Raw genomic sequence first — 20,206 nt, forward strand, 5'->3', positions numbered from 1 at the left:
ATCTTGTATCAATATTTGACATTGAGAAGGTTTAATATACAACCTGGAGGTATGGCATTTTGCGAAACCTCCATATATATGGGTTACATGGCCATTTGCTCATTTTCATTAAAAATTTTTTAATGAACAGGAGATTCTAAGTTCATGTGGTTTGACACTTTCCCGTTCTTTTCTACAGGAACTTGAAGTCCCTTAGGGCTGTGTTTGAGTGTCACACTTTTCAGTATAAAAATTAATTCCATCACTGAACAACTCCCTCTCACTGTTGCAAACTGGCTCTATGTTGACAATTCTCACATCTCATGTCAGTCGTTGAACATGAGGTATATTGAGCAGCAGCTACAGACTGCCCTCAATTGTTCACTGAAGTAGACAACTTCTCTTTCTCTAAAACCGTTTGCATGCACTTTTGCTGCCAACAGGGTAATCCTTTGATCCTGAACTCCATATTGGTGAAGTTGTGCTGCCTGTGGTTCCTGAGACAAAGTTCTTGGAGCTTATCTTTGACCGTAAACTAACCTTTATACCACACATCAAGCAGTTACAGGTCAAACGTACAAGAGCACTGAACATCCTCCGTGTCCTCTCTACCACCACTTCAGGAGCGGATCAACGTTCTATGCCAAAGATATATTGTGCTCTTATTCGATCAAAACTTGACTATGGATCACTGGTTTATGGCTCTGCCATACCATTGGACTTAAAGATGCTAGGCCCAATGATTCGAAACTTCATTCGTTACCAAAGCATCCCACCTCGTGTTGTTTTCCTTCCTTGGTGGGGCATACTTTTTCAGAACAGATGATCTCCCACTGTTCCTTTTGGCCTTTATATGCAGGTGCAGTTGGATGACTTGGGTCTGTTCTTGGATAACATTGCTGTATCCACTGGTCAGCCCATCCCACCATGGCTTATTATAGTCCCCCAATGTGACCTTTCTTTAAGTCATCTGAGAAAAATAGACACTCCTGATTGGAAATACTGTATGCTATTTGCTGAACATCTTTCAAACCATCCTTCCATTCCTATTTATAGAGATAGTTTGAAATCAGGTGTCTGTGTAGGCTCTGCCATGGTTTGTTGTAGTTCAGTGGTTGCATACGGAAATTCCTCTATAGCTTCTGTGTTCAGGGATGAACTGTATGCCATTATTTTTGCCCGGGATCACATAGAAGCTAAGCAGTACTCAAACTGCACTATTTAGACTGACTCGCTTAGTTTTCTACTGGCCTTGGAATTGCTTCACATTAGTTCATACCCTGTTTTTGTTAATATTCAAAACTGACTGGCCCATTTCTCTTTAATATCTACTTATGTCGTATTTTTCTGGATACTGGGCTACGTTGGTATTTGCAGGAATGAGCTCACCGACACCGCTGCTAAATCTATTAGCTCTGTCACTGTCAATGCTGTGCCTGTTCCATACATGGATTATGGTACTGTATTCAAGACACAACTTCGTGCCAGTTGGCAGTCAACTTGAAGTGAGCAACATGAAAACAAATTTTTCCAAATAAAACCCTATATTGGACTTTGGCTGTCTTGCTTTCATAAGGATTGTGAAGAGAAAGTTGTTATAACTAGACTATGCTTTGGTCACATTTTTTTAACTCATCATTTTCTTTTATTTGGGACTGATGCCACATTTTACTTTTCTGCCATTGTTATGACTCTCAACGACAGCACCATTTTAACCATTTTCTGTCCCAAGGTTTGTCCATAATGTTAGACAGTGTTATTGGTGATGGTGAAACTGTTCACCTTGGAAATTGTTTTAGTTTTTTTAGAAGTCATTAATCTTTTTAATGTGATTCCCTTTTAATAATCACATTCCATCTAGTTCGATTTGAAATTAGAAAATGGCCGTAATGTCAATGTACTTAAAATCAGGACTTGAAAGGCCAACTTTCGGTGACTGACGGTGGTTTTTCTACTTCCCTGTTAATTTTCCTGGTGAGTTATGATAATTAGTTATGCTACAGAAAGTCCTTTAGAACTGTGCTACTGTAGTTTTTTTATTAGCATTGTAGACTAGATGTAAAAATTAGTTTTTGTGCTATTTATGTTTTTCTAAAATTAGTTTTGTTTTACCTTAATTTCCTTTTATGAAGTTTACTAAATTTACTTTAATTTTAACTTTTTACCAGATGTTTGTTGCAGATAGCCTAGCTGCTTTGTGCCATTAAACACCAAATCAATCAACAAACCAACCTAAATTTAAAAGGTGTCCAAAATTAAACCAAGCTAGCTCCAGCATTGTTTGTTTGTTATTGTATTTACATGCTGATCTATTGTCTGAAGAGTTGCATGTCACTGCTACAGATAGCTCCTTATGGTGAAACATTGTCTTCCTCATTTTTGTGTACAAGTTTTTGGTAAATCTTACCTCAGTCAGGTAATGTTAGTTTAAAAAGTAATTTTGTTGTTTTCCTGCCTGAAGTTTAGCACGTTTCTCAAAAAAAAAATGGCAAAGTTAAAACTATATACTATTTTTACATTCATCAAATTGGTGGTGAAGTCAACACATGCTGTCAATTTTAGTGACTAAACATACCTTCACTAAACATTATAAATCTGTCACACACAAAATCATATTTTATAGTAAAGTATTTTTAATAAACTAAAAAAAGATTTCTCTGTGAATATATTGAGTATTTTTTATTAATCCACATGCAAAATGATTTTCAGGTTAAGATGAAAAATACATTGCCTTATCTCAAAAAATCTCTAATTTTATTTGCATAATCTCATAGATAATTTCAGATTTTTGTTTTAAGGAAAACTTTACATTTTATCTGTTATTTTCCCTACCTTAACTGTATACAAGGTCAGTCAAATTCATTTACCTTTTGACCACCAGAATAAAATCTAAATTGTCATTTTTTCTTCTTAGAATTACTTATGTTGTGACATGAAACTACATTCCTTTATCCTAAGTAACATTAAATGCATAACAGTGTGTTTATTTATAGTTCAATTTTATTATTTCCATTTGAATTGTATCTAACTACTATTCGCACCATTATGAGTTGTATGTCACATGGAAACGTGGACCCTACATTTAGCTATCAAATAACTTACCCATGAGCTACTCCGAGCTGATTGTGTACATACCTCGTGAAATATTTTTATTATTTGTATTTTACTTAATCTAACGTAAAGAGATCACTATTTTAACACCTTAGTTACTTTTATAATTAAACAAATAGATACTTAACTCTACTTTTTATACTAATGGTCGTAACACTAAATTTTTATTTAATTAAATAATGCAACAGAGATGATTGAATAATAACATGTAAAAAGCAAACAATTTTCCACAACTATCACAATTTTTCTGGCTTTCTATCCATGAACAAGTTCATCCAAGCTAGTTATCTTTCCTGTAGCAGTGAAACTTGTACAGACATAGAAATTTACGATTTTCTTTTCAGAAAACAAAATTTAATGTATTACTTGATAGATGAAAATCTTGATTTTCTATTGGTTCCAGGTAATACATAATCAAATGTAAGAAAGAACTATTAACATTTCCTTAAAGAAAGGATGTGATGGGTGGGTGTGGAAAAGAGGGGTTTAATATTCTATTTGATGGGTCAGTAACCAAACACGACTGAATGCGATAAAAAGTTGGGTTGTGAGCAGTGATGATTTTATATTGAATAATTTGTTTAATTACATAGTTATTGGAGGGGTGTGGATAAAACAGAGAAGATGAGATGCTTAACAAAACTGCCATACTAATTGGTCTAATGTAAACAAAAGTAGTTGATCTAAAAAAAAATTTTACACCTCGATGCAGATTCCTGTACGTGGTGAAGGGACCTCCCAGAGAAGGTTCTGTTCTTACAGTTTACCTACTCTGGGTTCTAAACATCCACCTGCATGTTTGCCATTCGTGGTAACCTGTGTATGGGGGAAGAGAATCCTGGTGGTTGAGGGGTCCAGCCCTAACACACCACTTTGACCTTGAATTCCTGTAAACGGGCAGTCTTGGGGTGTCCCCCTCAAGATCAATCGGCTTGTCTATTTGGTCCAGGGTCAACTGAGTACCAGCATAGGACATCCACAACAGGTGTTGTGGACATTGTCTGACACTGGCGTTCAGGTATAGTACTCATGAAACCTCTGTGTAGTGTATCCCTTTGTAGTGCTCCATGGTGGGTTGGGTCAGTGGACACTGAAAAATTTTCTATTTATTATGGATACTCCTAAAACAAAACAAAAAAAATTACACAACTTGAAACCATCGTGTAAAACTACTGGAAAACGAGCATGCATTGATGAATCTGTACAGCCTAACTCACCACTTGAATCTGTCCCGTGATTCCTAATTTTGCATTCCTCAAGTGACAAAGCTCTAAGGCACATGTTTTTTTATTCAGAATGACTTGCTGGCTTCCTTAAATCGGTAAAAAAGCAGTATGCCAAATCTTCCCTCGAAAAGATGATATTCTGAAACCAACAAATGTTTTAATACTAGCATTTACTGTACCACGTCCTCCCACCACAATAAAAGCAGGATATCTGAATTGTAAGGTGCGATCTTATATTCCAAATCCTGTATGATGTTTTCATTGTCTACGGTTTGGTCATTCAAAACAATCTTGCCATGGTTCCTTGGCCTGTGCCTGTTGTGGTAGTAAAGACCATAATGCCATTGAATGTGATCTCGAACCACATTGTATAAACTAATGGTACGCATCCTTCTTATTTTACCTCTTGCCATGAATGGGTAGAGGAAAAAGAAGTACAGCATCTCAAGACACTTAACAATCTCACTTACACAGAGACTTAAATTATTATTACCTATTCCGACCAGAATTTATGCTGCTGTAACCCGTTCTACTACTACTACAGTAGGAGTTTAAACAGACCTTACCCTATCCCCTACACAATCTTCACCAGCAAATCTTAATGAAACACTTCCCAAAATCAACACAGTTCACGAATCATTGTTTCCTTCCATCTCTGTCCTGGCCACATTTTCCAGTCATTGCCAACCTTCAACTTCTTCAAGTCAAGATGTTTATATGGGGTCTCCCTCTCTTGATACCACAAAAATTAAACAACTCGTCCACACCCTCAATCATTAGGTCGTGTACTGATTAATTTAGACCCAACCATTTGAGCTAGAGCAGGATCCATATAGGGCGATAGACCTACATCCAGTAAAGAAAAAAAAAAAGTCATAAGCAGAAGGACTCTCTATCATCTTCTCTTCTGAAATAATTACACATGGCCACACTAATCCAATGGAACTCTCAAGGTTTCCAATCAGATGTAATTGACATCAAAGATCTGATTGACTTTTATCATCCCATATGTCTTTCTTTCCAGGAAACATTTCTACAGCCTACAAATACAGTTACTATCCACCACTATTCATTATACCGGAACGACAGGACGGGGACATGGAGTTACATTGCTGGTTGATCAGCATGTGCTCACCCAGTCCCTGTCATTGACCACACCCTTGGAGGCTGTAGCCATCTGTATCTCCTTGAGTTGTACCATCACCATTTGCTCTCTATACCTTCCACCTGAAATGCATTATAATCAATCAGACCTCGATATCCTCATTGAGCAAATGCCTACCCCCTTTTTAATCTTGGGAGATTTCAATGGGCATAATCCCCCTGGGGTGGCTCCTGTATTGATATGAGAGGGCGTGCCATGGAGCATATGCTCCTGAACCACAACCTGGCTCTATTCAATACTAGCTTTTACATGTATTTTCATGCACCTAGTCAGTCATTTACAGCTATAGATCTTTGTCTCTTCCCCTTCCCTACTCATTCACTTTTTCTTGGAGTTTGACATTAATCCATAAGGTAGCGATCATTTTCCCATCATATTACAAGAGATTGGCCGTGATCAGTACCACCCGACCCAGTTACCTTGGTGGAAGTTGGTCCAGGCCAACTGGCTTTCTTACTCTCTCGGAACTTGATCCTGTCATGTTATGTAAATCATCCATAGATGATTGTATAGTAGCATTAACCAACAGTATTATACAAGCTGCTACTTGGATCATCCCTAAAACCTCGACACGTTCCCAAAATTCTGCCTGTTCTATAACACAGAAAACTCAGAAGTGTGCTTGGGATAAATTTAGAAGATACCCCACGCTCTCAAACCACATTGCATTTCAGCAAGCCCGTGCACACGCTCAGCAAGTTAGACATCAAAGCCAGAAGGAATCTTGAATTAAATACTCCTCCAGAATTTCTTCAACCACCAGCACAAAAGTTATATGGGATAAGATTTGGAGGGTGAGTGGAAGATATACTTCTGCCCTCCTCTATCTTAATATCTGATGGCCATGAAGTTGCAGATGCACAGAGCATTGCCAATACTCTTGGGGACTTCTCTTGTGTATCTCGCTTTTCAAACTTATCCCCTTTCTTTCTAGCCATTAAGACACAGGCAGAGCATTTGCCTCTTTCCTTTTCAACTGACCATTCCTATGATTACAATTGCCCTCTTACACTGATGGAACTCAAACTTGCTATTCATTGGTCTGGCAATACATCAGTTGGACCTGATAATATACATTATGAGATGTTATGCCACCTCTCCCAGAACTCTTACTATTCTCCTAGCTGTCTTTAATCGGATATGGCAGGAAAATGTCTATCCAGATGCTTGGCGACAAGCTATCATTCTCCCTATTCTGAAACCTGGGAAGGGTCCAACAATTCCTTCGAAGTATCGTCCCATTGCTTTGACAAGTTGTCTCAGTAAGAGATTAGAGAGTATAATCAATGCCTGCATTGGTTGGTTTCTTGAATCAAACAACCTCCTCTCATCTACTCAGTGTGGGTTCCGAAAACAACACTCTATTTTAGATCACTTAATTTGCCTTGAAACATCAATCAGAGAAGCCTTTTTAAGGTGACAACATCTTGTTACTGTTTTTTTTATTCAGAAAAAGCTTACAATACAACATGGAGATATGGCATTTAACAAGACCTTCATTTGTATGGATTGCATGGAAACTTACCCCTTTTCATCCAGCAATTCTTAATGAAGTGCCGATTCCAAGTCTGTGTGAGCTTAAAACACTTTCATTTTTTCCCTCAGGGCTGTATTTTGAATGTCACACTTTTCATTATAAAGATTAATGCCATCAGTGAACAGCTACCCCCTACACTTGTAAATGGTCTTTTTGTTGATGACTTTCACATCTCATGTCAGTCATCAAACATGAAGTTTATTGAATGGCAGTTACAAGCTGCAATCAATCAGATACTGAAGTGGATCACGGCAAATGGTTTTAAACTTTCACTCTCTAAACTGTTTGTATACATTTCTGCTGCAAACAGGGAATCTATCCAGATCCAGAACTCCATCTTGATGATGTATTTTCTGTCATCCCTGATGCAAAGTTCTTAGGTTTTATATTTGATTGTAAATTAAATTTTATATTGCATATCAAGCAACTTCGTATCAAATGTCTAAAAGCATTGAACATTCTCTGTGTCCTCTCTTCTACTCCTTGGGGAGCAAATCGATACTCCTTGCTCGAAATTTATCGTGCCCTCATCCAATCCAAACTTGACTATGGGTCTGTGGTTTATGGTTCTTCCAGAACCTCAGCACTGAAAATGTTGGATCCTGTCCATCACCAGGGGCTTCGGCTTTGTATTGGAGCTTTTCATACTTCTCCCGTACAAAGTCTGTATGTGGAATCTCATGAACCCCCTCTATATATTCACCATTTGCAACTGTTTCTTATGTATGCTCCCAAAGTTTGATCCTTACCACACCATTCTACCTGGAGTTGTTTTTTTCAACCACAATGGACCACACTTTTTAATAACAATAAATCTGCCATTGTTCTTTTTAGTCTCCATATCCAGGCACAATTAGAAGGTTTGGATTTATCCTAGAATAACATTGCAGTTTCTTCAAATCAGCCTATTCCACCATGGCAAATTACTGTCCCCAATTGTTACCTATCTTTGAGTCATCTGAGGAAAGCAGATACACCTGACTGGAAATATTGCTCTTTCTTTGCTGAACATCTTTCATATCATCCATCCATTCCTATATATACAGGTAGTTCCAAATCAGCCTATTCCACCATGGCAAATTACTGTCCCCAATTGTAACCTATCTTTGAGTCATCTGAAGAAAGCAGATACACCCAATTGGAAATATCACTCTTTCTTTGCTGAACATCTTTCATTAATCCATCTATTCCTATATATATATACAGATGGTTTCAAATCGGATGACTCAGTGGACTCTGCCATGGTGTGTGAGAGTTTGTGGCACACAGACTTTCCTCTGTAGCTTCTGTTTCCACTGCCAAATTGTATGCCATCTCTCTTGTCCTAAATCATATTGAACTAATGCAATATACAAATTGTACAATATATATGGACTCACTCAGCTGTCTATTGGCCCTGGAATCATTCCATGATAATCACATCCTTCTTCTCATCAATATAGAAAACAAACTGGCCCATCTTTCTCTCTCATCTGTGTCTGTCCAATTCTTTTGGATACCAAGTCATGTTGGTATTTGTGGGAATGAGCTAGCCGATAGAGCAGCAAAGTCTGTCTGTTCTGGATCTATTATCCCAGTACCCATTCCATACATGGACTATGGTCCAGTTATCAAATCCATACTGTACACCAGATGGCAAGCCACCTGGAATGAGTAACACAATAAGAAGCTTTTTCAAATCAAACCCTCTCTAGGTCTTTGGCCTTCTTGCTTCTGTAAGGATCGAAGAGAGGAGGTTGTTTTGGCAAGGCTGCACATTGGTCACAGTTTCTTAACTTATCGTTTCCTTTTATCTAGTACTGCTGCACCAATGTGTGGTCTATGTGGCACTCAGATCACAATCATCCACATTTTATTATTATGCCATCAATACAACCTAGAATGATGACACTATTTTAAAGATATTTGTAAGGTGGGTTTGCCCTTGACTTTGGCTCATGTTATAAGTGATACTGCCCATCTCACTCATGTTTTTACATTTTTAAGAGCCATTGGTCTTTTACACTTAATTTAAGGTTTTTTATCAGATTATATAGTGCTTTAGCATGATTTCTTTTACACATTTCAATTTTCATTTTGAACTGAACTCAGGACTGGAAAGGCCAACTTCAGCTGACTGTCAGCAAGAGTGTACTTCTTGCTTCAGTCTTCCTGGCAGTTCGTAATTTTACATATTTTACTTTTTACCTTAATTGCCATATACCTATACTGTACCACATCTTGTCTGGCACAGAAAGCCTTGTAGCTTTATGCCAATAAACATTGAATGCCTACCTACCTACCTAAATATTTTAATGTAAATCATGAAAAGTTTGTGATGTGCATAGTATTGGATAGCTGGGGTGAAAGTTATAAAGGAATGAGCAAAAAAAATATTTCTTGTTTGACTTGCACATTATAATAGATTGTATAAACAAAATTCATAAACCCACAAGAATCTTAAGGTATATGTGGTATTCAAAATGTATTCTTAACAAAACAGTAGCTGATACCTCAAGATGTTTACATGATGCAGTAAAGATTGTCACTTTTCTGGTTAGTTATGCATAAATAGATTATTGTTTTCAAAACCTACACTGAAAATCATATGGAAAACTATGCTTACTGTTAATCTTGTATTTTACATTACTCTATCATTTATATCCATATCTGTAGTTTAGGAGACCTAAATTGTACCTAATGTCCTGTGATATGTTGCATTAAGTGGGTCTTAGTGTAAGACAAGTGTATGTTGTTTCTACTGTTGGTTCAAAAAATTTGGTTAGTTAATGACAACTGGATGATTTTTGGTGTTTTCTTTTTGGTTAATCTATATGATTCCAAAACAAAATCCAGGCTCTTGGTGGACTATTTCAAAATGTTGATATTGATTTAAACTTGCAAATGGGACATGGGTCTGATAATGCTGCACTGCTGGAATCTTACAAAGGATACCTCACACCTACTGTGCACTAAACAGTTTGTAACCACAACACACCACGAACATATTTTACATGTCACAACACAGACATAACTGAATAGTTCACATTCTTTTTTCAGGAGATAGGTGAAACAGTTATCACAACTCCATCTTTTACAACCAGTCAAAACATTCCAGAACATACAAGTCTTATAAAAAGCATAATATTTCAAAGTCTTTTTAGGAATGATTTGTGGTGCTTGTATCCTAGTCCTTCAGTAATGCTGGTATTTCTGGAAAGCACAATGCTCAAGTCTCCCAGGTTTTGGCTTATTTATGTGCCCACAACACATGCAGTAAAGTTGTTCAGAATTTAGTGAAAACATGGTTTCTAGAACTTGTTTTCTGATAAGCAAACAAACATTTATCGTACTTTGTTGGAACATTTGATCAAATTGTACATTTATTTAACTACAGTAATATTAAATTATTGATACCACTGAATAGTCTTTTGCACAGAAATTTTTGTGACAAAACATTTCAAATATTGATTGCCCTCACTTTTAGTAATGTGTAATTTCTTCTTTGTCAAAATTATTTCATACTTGTTAACTTTGAACCTTACATGCCCTTTGGCAACATTAAACTACTGTTTAAAACATACTAGGTGGAGTGCAATACTTTTGGGGTGTCCAGGTTTTTTGGACATGTTATGTTGTACACTGAAATATACTGCACGAAAAGAAAGTATAAAGATGCATTTCCTGAAAATGCTTGTTTAGCTGTTATTTCATTTGTCAGTATACAACTGTTATTTCAAATGGTCAGTTCCAATTCTTGTTTTTAGATTTACTTGTTTTGTTTGTTCATATATTAATTTAAACAGCACTGTAAAGTATTATACTTAAATACATAGAATATTGCATTTATTTTATTTGATCAGCCCCAGTGTATTTTCAAACTTACAAGGTTAATCTTTTTGAATGAAATGTGGTTGATTATTAATATTGTTTGTTATTTCTCAGTCAGTCTTTTATACTGTTTTTCTCCCCATTTCTCTTATATTGATTTTTTTAAGTTTTAGTAATGTTTCTTTCCTGTAAGCTCTGTAATACTTCATTTTAATATGAATTTCTATGTTGAATTATAAAAGTAATGGTATTTCCATAATTTTGTGCATTATACCACTGTGTTTGGCTTTGCTCTTCCTAGTTGCACAGTCTAAAATGTTTACATGAAATGCTTAAATATAAAATAATATTTTCAAATTAAACATAACACTTAAAATGCACAATAAAAACATCATTTGCCTGATGGCCAACATTAAAAGACTGCATGTTTCATCAATGAGGGTAGTAGTGTGAAGCTTCCAAGACATGTAGTCTTTTAATGGTGGATGTAAGACATTTTTATTATGCTTTTAAACATTGTTCTGACTTTTAATGTTAATGTTTTGCACAAACTGCCTTACTTAAATTTTCCCAAGATTATACTTTTTAACTCCACAAAAATTGCATGAGAAGAAAGTCACCAGTACTTGAAACTCTTAATAAAATCATTCGTGAAGTGTTTAAATATTTAGTATTTTCAGCTATTAGCTTTTTTGTGTGTTTCCATTTTTTTAAACAGATGTCTGTTGCTACAGCCAATTTGTGAATATTTGTCTCTCTCTCTCAAACAGGAGGTTCTCCAAAAGAGTTTATATTAGCCTACCAGATATGGATACAAGAATCACATTACTAGAAGCCTTGCTTAACAAGCAGAAAAATCCTCTTTCAAAAGAAGATCTGAAGAAACTTGCTAAGTAAGTTAGCATCTGAAATAACATGTTTAACCTTATCAAGACTAACATCTGTTTTGATAAATAACTTAGATAATGTTTTCTCAGCCAAATCTCCTTTCAACTGTGGAATTACTGATGAGATCAACATTCCACTTGATTTTTAAACATATTTTTGTAAACTATTTACATGACATTGCTTGTGTGGACACATTACTTTTTTTGTTTACAGAATGCATGATGTATGAATTGCACACAAAAATCTAGACAAAATTTTACCAGTAATATCTAATTGCTGTTGGAGTTTCCAATGTATTTTACATAGAAAATGAGAGAATTCATCCATGTCTTTTGTCAGTGGCTCAGTGGTATGTCTGCGGACTTACAACACTAAAAACCGGGTTTCGATACCCATGGTGGGCAGAGTACAGATAACCCATTGTGTACCTTTGTGCTTAATTCAAAACATCTTTTGTCACTGTTTTAATAGGCAAAAATATAAAATTACTCGGAGCAGTATAGTATATGGACTAGTGATTAATCAATCTAGTTGAATATACAGTCAAATACTCTGAAACATTTCATGTTACTTGCTAAAAGAAGCAAACTTGCGTCTTTTTAACTGTTTCGCTGGAAATATTGAGAGAAGGAAAGACATTAGTTATGTTAGTCTTCTGAAGACTAACAAACAGCTACCAATGTAGGATTGAACAAACACGTGGAATGTTTGAAAAACAATGAATGTGACACATGAAGACAAACTACCAATAATATTATACTTGTCTCAAAAATAAGCATGAAATGGTCTTTGACCATCTGACTAAGAAAGAAGTACATAATCCCTATTCATCACCACTGGTGTACAATATATCAACTGTTTCCATGATTAAACTATTGTACTACAAACACCCAGTGGTTGTCTTAGAAGCCAAGTACATATGCTAGAAAAACAGAAAAATATGAATTGCATTTTATCTTTGCATGCAATGCTAATATGATCCATCTTTTTATAAGAAAACTAATTTCATCACAAAAGTTACAAAGAAGGACATCGCTCCAGTAAGTTTTGTGGAAGGTGAAGATTTTGGGAGCTCATTGAATACATGAAGTCAGAATGTGTTGTCCCAGCATGTCAAACTGTAACTATGAAACTCAAAAATAGTTAAAAGAAATGCTGTTTGTGAAAAGTTGAAAATTGAAGAAAAAGTGTGATATTATAGTAATTGATGGAGGGCATTAAATATTGAATCTTTTATGACTATCACATGCCATTAAATTACATATTAAAAATTTCAAGGCACTGTTTTTCAAACTTGTGCTTTGAATGACAGGCACACAGTAGAAAACCTTACAAGTATATTTAACACAACACTGAATCATAGAATCATAACCTCTCAACCAGCAGTTTTTAGGCATTAGTGGTCATTTTGGGAGGTCTCAAACCCCCAAGCAAATGGAAGGATTTTGACTTTAAGATTTATTCAGTATTCAAAACCATATTGATGAATTTGTACTTAAACATAAAGTTTTGTTTTCATTGTCATTCACATAATCCCGTCCCAGTTTACGACATTTCCGGTGTGAAAAATTTAAAAGCAGTTTTTCTTGGACATTTCCAACTTACCTTTATTTTTTCGGAATGTTTCATACACACATTTTACTTAGATTTTCTTTGTGATCCATTATAATTCAGTGGTTCTTTACCTGGGGGTCATGACCCCCTTGGGGGTCGTTTGAAGTTTCTTGGGGGTTACGGAAGGTTTGGCAATTATTGGGGAAATCTCAGAGTAGTTTGTATTTTTTGCGGCAAGTGCCTATAACTGCCCACCAATGAGAAACATTCTGAAGTGTGGCAGTTGAGCCTCGTCGAGATGCTTGTTGCGCAACTTCCTGTCTAATTTTGAGTAAACATTTTCATATATTACAACGTTTTGAATTGCCTAAATTTTTTTAACTGTATAATATTAATACGTTGAACTTAAAATTTAAATATCAAAGTTTCCATCGTATATTTTCTCGTATATATATATTTCAACCCTCACACTGAGTGAATAAGTCGGTTTTGTACAATGTTCAGTAATTCCATGGATTTTGCATTTGTTTAGCACTTGTAGCATTTCTCAAGGTCATTTATTTGTAACATTTTCAATAAATTAGGATCTTTATATAGTTTTGTGTCATTCTACCTTTACGCAAAATTCACCATTACAAAAATTATTATAGGGGTCACGGTAATACCCTGGAGAGTCTCAGGGGGTAAGATGATGAAAAAGGTTAAGAACCACTGCATTAGATGGATCAGAATTTCTTGGCCTGTCTGAAGAAGATTTTTTATTACTTCCACTATATGCTTTTAGTAGCCTTTGACAATCTCAAGACCAATCTGGCTAGGTTCTTATTAGTTTTTAATGAGTTACAAATGTATCAGGTAAATAAAATAGCTTATGATGCAATTACTTGGTTTTCTTTGTGTGTTAATATAGCTTTATATAATAGTCAGGAAAATGAAATAAAATGAAAAGAAATGTTTGTTATAGTTGACTAAATACTGTGATTCTTAACTTAGTCTCACTGAAAACTTCCTCAGCAGCTACTAATTTGGCAGTATGTGTTTTATAACATACAATTATCTTCATTGTCATGTCATTTTACTATGGTGATAACCAGTTCTCTTTCTTTCTTTTTATGTATGTTCTTGTCGTCAAATCTTGGGAATTTTTCTTTGTGGGATTCTAACCCCTACAACACCAAACTTTTCTGTCCAATCTTGTATCAGAAAATCACCTATCCTTGTAAACCTTATATCAATTTTCACTGAGTTAGCCCCTAGAAACCAACTTTATTACAGAAGCATGACTTACCAGCTGTTGGTTAGTGTAATATTTTGTTGTTATTTCAGGTTAACAGAGGGTTACTCTGGAAGTGATATGACTGCACTAGCTAAAGATGCTGCTTTGGGACCAATAAGAGGTAAAAAAATAGTTTTACATGTGGTTTACTGTGATTTTTTTAATATCATATGTAAAACTGTGTTCTACATATTAACATGTAAAGAAATTTTCATGAAGTTACTAGGCAGACATATTGTTAGTGTTTCCAGTGGTTATAGAAGTTTACATGTATAATGTGTGTTTTGGAGCGAGGTTACTACTGTAACCAGCCACGTAAAATGTAAAGTTTATTTTACGAGTGAATATTTACTTTGCTGAAGTTGGATGTTTGTAAAAGGCGTTCGTGAAATGAGGAAGTCAAGTGTATACTTATTGGGAGTACTTTAGTTTACTTGCACAATATTTGTATAGTAGTATTTCATTAACCAGATTAGTTATAGTATTTTTACATAAATGTTAGATGACTGTAAGGTGTTGTTAATGTGTGTGGATAACTTGTATTTTATGTTCATATTTATTATATGTTCAATAAACTATTGGTGTTGTGACCTTTAACATTCCTGATATGTTTATTTGCCAAGTATTTGTGTAATATGCATTTCACATGTTTCCCAGATAAGTTTTACTGTGTGTGAATTTATCCAGTGTTAAGGAAGCATCATTCAAAGAATAATAATTTCTGTCATATTATCTTAGGTATTTTTTCTGCATTCATGTTTTCACAGTGTTTATGTTCAAAGAACTAAACTATATAGATGTAATGCAACTTCAAACTATTACTGAAAATAAACATGTGGCTTGAAATTTAGGGGTATTACTTGATATAATCAGAACATGTTACTCTTTGCTGTCAAAATTGGCAAATTTAACTGTTACATTCCCATTGTCTCTGCTCCTTTATGAAATATTTGCTCAAAACAAAATTTTGCCTCTCTACACACACACACACACACAGAGACAGACACAGACACACAGACAGACACAGAGACAGAGAGAGAGAGAGCTTGGAAAGATGAAAATAAGAAAAGGGAAAATAAAAATAAAAAAATTTTTTAGCATTTAATAGGGAAAATGTGAACACTATGAAATTAGCCTAAATACTAGCTGGTCAAAAGTTTAAGACCATACTGAAACGAAGAGTTAATCGGAAAACATGTAAAGAAATATAGTCATTGTGTTCAAGCATTAGTGTTGTCAACATCTCCCACTGACATCTTCTGTGTTACATTGGGTAAAAACATGGCAAAGGTTAAAAAGTTGACAGTTTGAACGTGACAGAATTGTCGAGCTGCAAAAGCAAGGTCTCTCTCAACGTGACATCGCTAGTGAGATTGGGCAAAGCAAAACTGCTGTTGCAAATTTTTTAAAAGACCCTGAGGTATACAGAACGAGAATTTCAAGTGGTCGACCCAAGAAAATTTCGCCGGTGTTAAGCAGGAGGATTCGACAGGTTGTCCGGCAAGACACTAGCCAATCATCGAACTAGATTAAGGCCTTTACGGATGCAGAATGTAACTCAAGAACAATAAGACAGCATATACGAGAGAAAAGCTTTAAAAACCGTAAACAATTTCAAAGGCTGCGCCTCCTTCCACACCATGAAACAGCTCGGTTAAACTTTGCTGAAAATCACCAAACATGGGACTAGAAAAGTGGAAGAAAGTTTTGATTTCTGATGAGAAAACAGATGGCTTCCAATGTTACTGGCACGATAAGGATATCCCACCGGAGACATTTTATACACGACACAGTGAAGAGGTTCCATCATGATCTGGGGTGCTTTCTCCATCCATGGAACAATGGAGCTTCAGGTTATACAGGAGCGTCAAACAGCAGCTGGCTACATTGGCATGTTGGAAAGAGCATCCTTATTGACTGAAGGCCCTCGTTTGTGTGGAAATGACTGGATCTTTCAGCAGGACAATGCTGCAATCCACAATGCCACAGGAAAAAGGACATTTTCATGGTGAATAACATGATTCTTTTGGATCATCCAGAGTGTTCGCCAGAAATAAACCCCAATGAAAATGTTTGGGGGTGGATGGCAAGGGAAGTCTATAGAAATGGATGTCAATTCCAAACAGTGCACAATCTTCCTGAAGCCATCTTCACCATTTGGAATAACATTCCGGCCAGCCTTCTGCAAACGCTTATATCGACCATGCCAAAGCGAATGTTTGAAGTTATTCGCAATGACGGCCGTGCAACTCATTACTGAGATCTCTTATTGGGCATTTCCTACCTTGTTTAGGACTTCTTTTGGGTATGGTCTTAAACTTTTGACCAGCTGGTATTTAAGTTAATTTCATAGTGTTCACATTTTCACTATTAAATGCTAAAAAAGTTCTGTATTTTTATTTTCATCTTTCAAAGCTCTATTCAAATAAGTGGTTGAGTCTAACAATGCATATTTTTCTTCTTGTTCATTGGCCTTAAGATTTTGGCCAGCAGTGTTTTTAAGTACAAGTTGTAAATAGTGCATAAATTCTGTATATGCACACATAAGTTGCTTTAAAACACTTTGAAACAATTGTTGTTTTTTTTTACATCTGTGCAAACCATTTATATAAAGCATAGAATCAAGAACTAAACCTTCGAATATTTTGAAGCAAAATGCTTAACACAGTCTTATTTCTGCATGATTGGTAACTTTATGAGGCTTGGGGTGAATTTTATATTAGAATTTCAAAACAATCTTTTGGCAATAATAAATGAAAATTACATTTTTTACAACTTTGTAGAACAAGTTATGAAGCATTAATTTATACAATAAGTATTTAAATATCAGTATATAATCAATCAATACAGAGAATTTTCCAACTAGCTTGAACTTTTAAAGTTTTCCTACAATTAATTTATCTATACTTCAACAGAAGTTTATCTTAACTCTTGCTATGGGAATGGTGAAAATGTATAAAACAAGCAAATAATTTCAGTCTTTCATGAGTTGTATTCTTTTTCTTTAATGTTATTGTAATTAACAGTGATGGTTAAAATGTTTAATGTATATGTTTAGACATTATTATAAATATTATTTTGCTGACTTTCTAATATTTGTAGCCTAGTATATGAATTTAGGACTAGCTTAAACCTTTCTACACTGGCTGAACCTTATAAGATATTAGGATTACTGCTGAAACTTTTAACCCTTACCCATTAGTGACTCAATATTATAAATAGAAATGTTGTAATTATCAAAACTAAAACTTGCAAACTGTAAAAATTAGAGTTACTGTATTTTTGAATAATTACAAATTATGTTGTGCATTTTATATTTTAACTTGCTGTTAACTTAAGAATCATAATAACAACTCTTGCTGTCACATACAAAACATTTAATTTTTTATTTCTGATTAGAAAGACAAGTGCACTATCTGATCCCTCATCCTATTTAAACTTGAATCGAAAATCTCTCTGGATGATTTTTCACTTGATATTTAGGTTTTGCTGAGTTCTGTGGTGTTTGTTACTGGTGTGTGTGGGGTTTTTTATACATTTTGTTGGTTTTAGTTTTTATCATGTAAGTAGTATTCCATTGTATTATACTACCTTCTTTCACATGGTGGGGTACTATAAATAAAGGAGTGTTAGCCACATCTAGCTATTGTGCTTTTGATTTATAATCTGCAATGATTTTTGTTTCTCCAATAAATTAAAGTTCACATTCACAAAGGATGTTTTATATACTTTTTTGCTTTCCCTTGAGTATTTTGGTGGTTGGCAGTCATTTTGTATTGTGGTTTTTGAAAATGTTCTGAATTTTTCTCAGAAAAACTAACAATGTTTTTTCTGCAGTCTACTGCTATATACACTACAGCATGTGTCTAATTTTCATTGTAGTCAAACACTGGTGTTTTTCATAAGTTATGTTTCTATTTTTAACTTTATTATATCTTAAGTTTTGCAGTTCCTTATTTTTGGTAATCCCATTGTTTTTAGTGTTAGTGGTTAAATAATAGCTTGTTTAACAAAGCTTCTATGCTTTTAGTTGTTATTGTATTTCCTAATGTTTCTAAAGGCCAGCATATGTGAGGAAACATTTCATCAGTTACTGTGGCTAAACTCATGTTTTACAAAACAAAGGAACGTTTGCTGGGAATAGTCCTGGTTTCTGTTTTCAGAAATAGTTTGCTTTTGGCAATTTAAAAGAGCAATGGTTAGAGTAAGTATGGTATGTGACTTTGCAAGATGGCCACTTCAACAGAAGATAAAATACTTTAGAATTGTACTAAAATTAATAATTTTATAGAAGATTACACTGTATTAGTTTTTTAGGATATGGAAACAGTATTATGTTGGGTTTTTTCAGGCACCAATTAACCTTCACCACTATTATGTTTGCCAGTGTTTAAGGTTTTCTATTATATTTAGTACATTTCTGAATAACTGTATTCCCAAGGCAAGGTTTTGAACTCTGATTTGTAACACTTGTATTACTAATTGGCCATTTTCTTTTGGACACTTTTTGTCAATTACAGTACTGTAGAAAAGTGTTAGGACAAAATAATACTCTGTTATTCTTTCCATTTTATGGGGTTAATTCTTCCATGCCATTACAGAATGTAAATTTCAAAACTGTGATAATGCTTCACTAATCCCTGTTGAAAACTGAATGAGCCAGGATGAGAGTACTTATTCTTTAGAATTTGCATATACTTATACCAAGGACATGTGTAACAGATTTACTGCTATACACTTATTTTAATACTACATTTGTTTCAATTTGATGCATATGACATATTACTGGATGTGTATTGTGAAAGTCTTGCCAGTTTTCTAAATTTGTAGATTTTCAAAAATTAAGAATCAACAATATTTGCTTAATGAAAACAAATTACACTTATTAATTTGAAAACTACAGAATTTGATTAGGAATGTGTTTAGATTTTGAACATTACAAAGTATTTCTATAAAGACATTAAATATATTCATCAGTAAAAAGTCAGCTTATAAGTGGTGTGAGGGCAAAACTAGCTTGAGTGAGGTGTAACAATATCTGTTCATAATTAATTTGCTTGTCCTGGATCTGGACCATCAATAAAATATTCAGTTCTAGACCAGATAAGATGGAATATAATTTGTTAAACTGTCACAATAACTATTTGTAATAACTGTTATTGTAAATTTGTTTTGTTTGGATAGCAGTATGAGTGAACTACAATTATAGTTCTCGATATGAAAGCACGTTAGTAATTTTAGTTTAAAACTAGACGGTACAATTTTACGGAATTGTTTTCAGAAAAAAATAGTGATTTTGAGTTGTTTTCATTATGCTCTTGATTAAACTTTTATACACTGTTTGTACTATGAAATATTTTGCTTTAATATGTTTTGAAATATTATACTTTTTACTTCTAATATTGTACTGTGCGGTACCCTATAGTGAATAGTATGTTTTCTGATGTCATTTTTGTTTAGTCATTCCTTTACACTAGTGTGTAAGAAACGGTTTGTGCTGAACCTTATGGTTCTCAGTAAGTGGAGTTAATACATGTTTTTATTTTCAGAGCTTCATCTTGATGAGGTTTGCAATGTAGATCCAGAAAGTGTAAGTATTGGTTTTATTTTGAAGAAATTCATATGGTTCATTTAAAGAAAGCCTGTTCATATGTTACAAA

General features: G+C 34.6%; 1 protein-coding gene across 4 annotated transcripts in view; it reads left to right on the plus strand.

Moving 5' to 3' along the window:
* spas (spastin) overlaps positions 1–20,206 on the plus strand; it is a 96,957-nt gene that overhangs the window by 62,870 nt on the left and 13,881 nt on the right. For all 4 annotated transcript variants that reach the window (XM_076456254.1, XM_076456255.1, XM_076456252.1 and 1 more), the window contains 3 exons: positions 11,599–11,721; positions 14,597–14,667; positions 20,096–20,136. In XM_076456254.1, coding sequence (XP_076312369.1) covers positions 11,599–11,721; positions 14,597–14,667; positions 20,096–20,136 — 235 coding nt within the window. The remainder of the gene's footprint in view (positions 1–11,598; positions 11,722–14,596; positions 14,668–20,095; positions 20,137–20,206) is intronic.

The sequence above is a fragment of the Tachypleus tridentatus genome, chromosome 9 (assembly GCF_004210375.1).
Source record: "Tachypleus tridentatus isolate NWPU-2018 chromosome 9, ASM421037v1, whole genome shotgun sequence".
Classification (NCBI taxonomy): domain Eukaryota; kingdom Metazoa; phylum Arthropoda; class Merostomata; order Xiphosura; family Limulidae; genus Tachypleus; species Tachypleus tridentatus.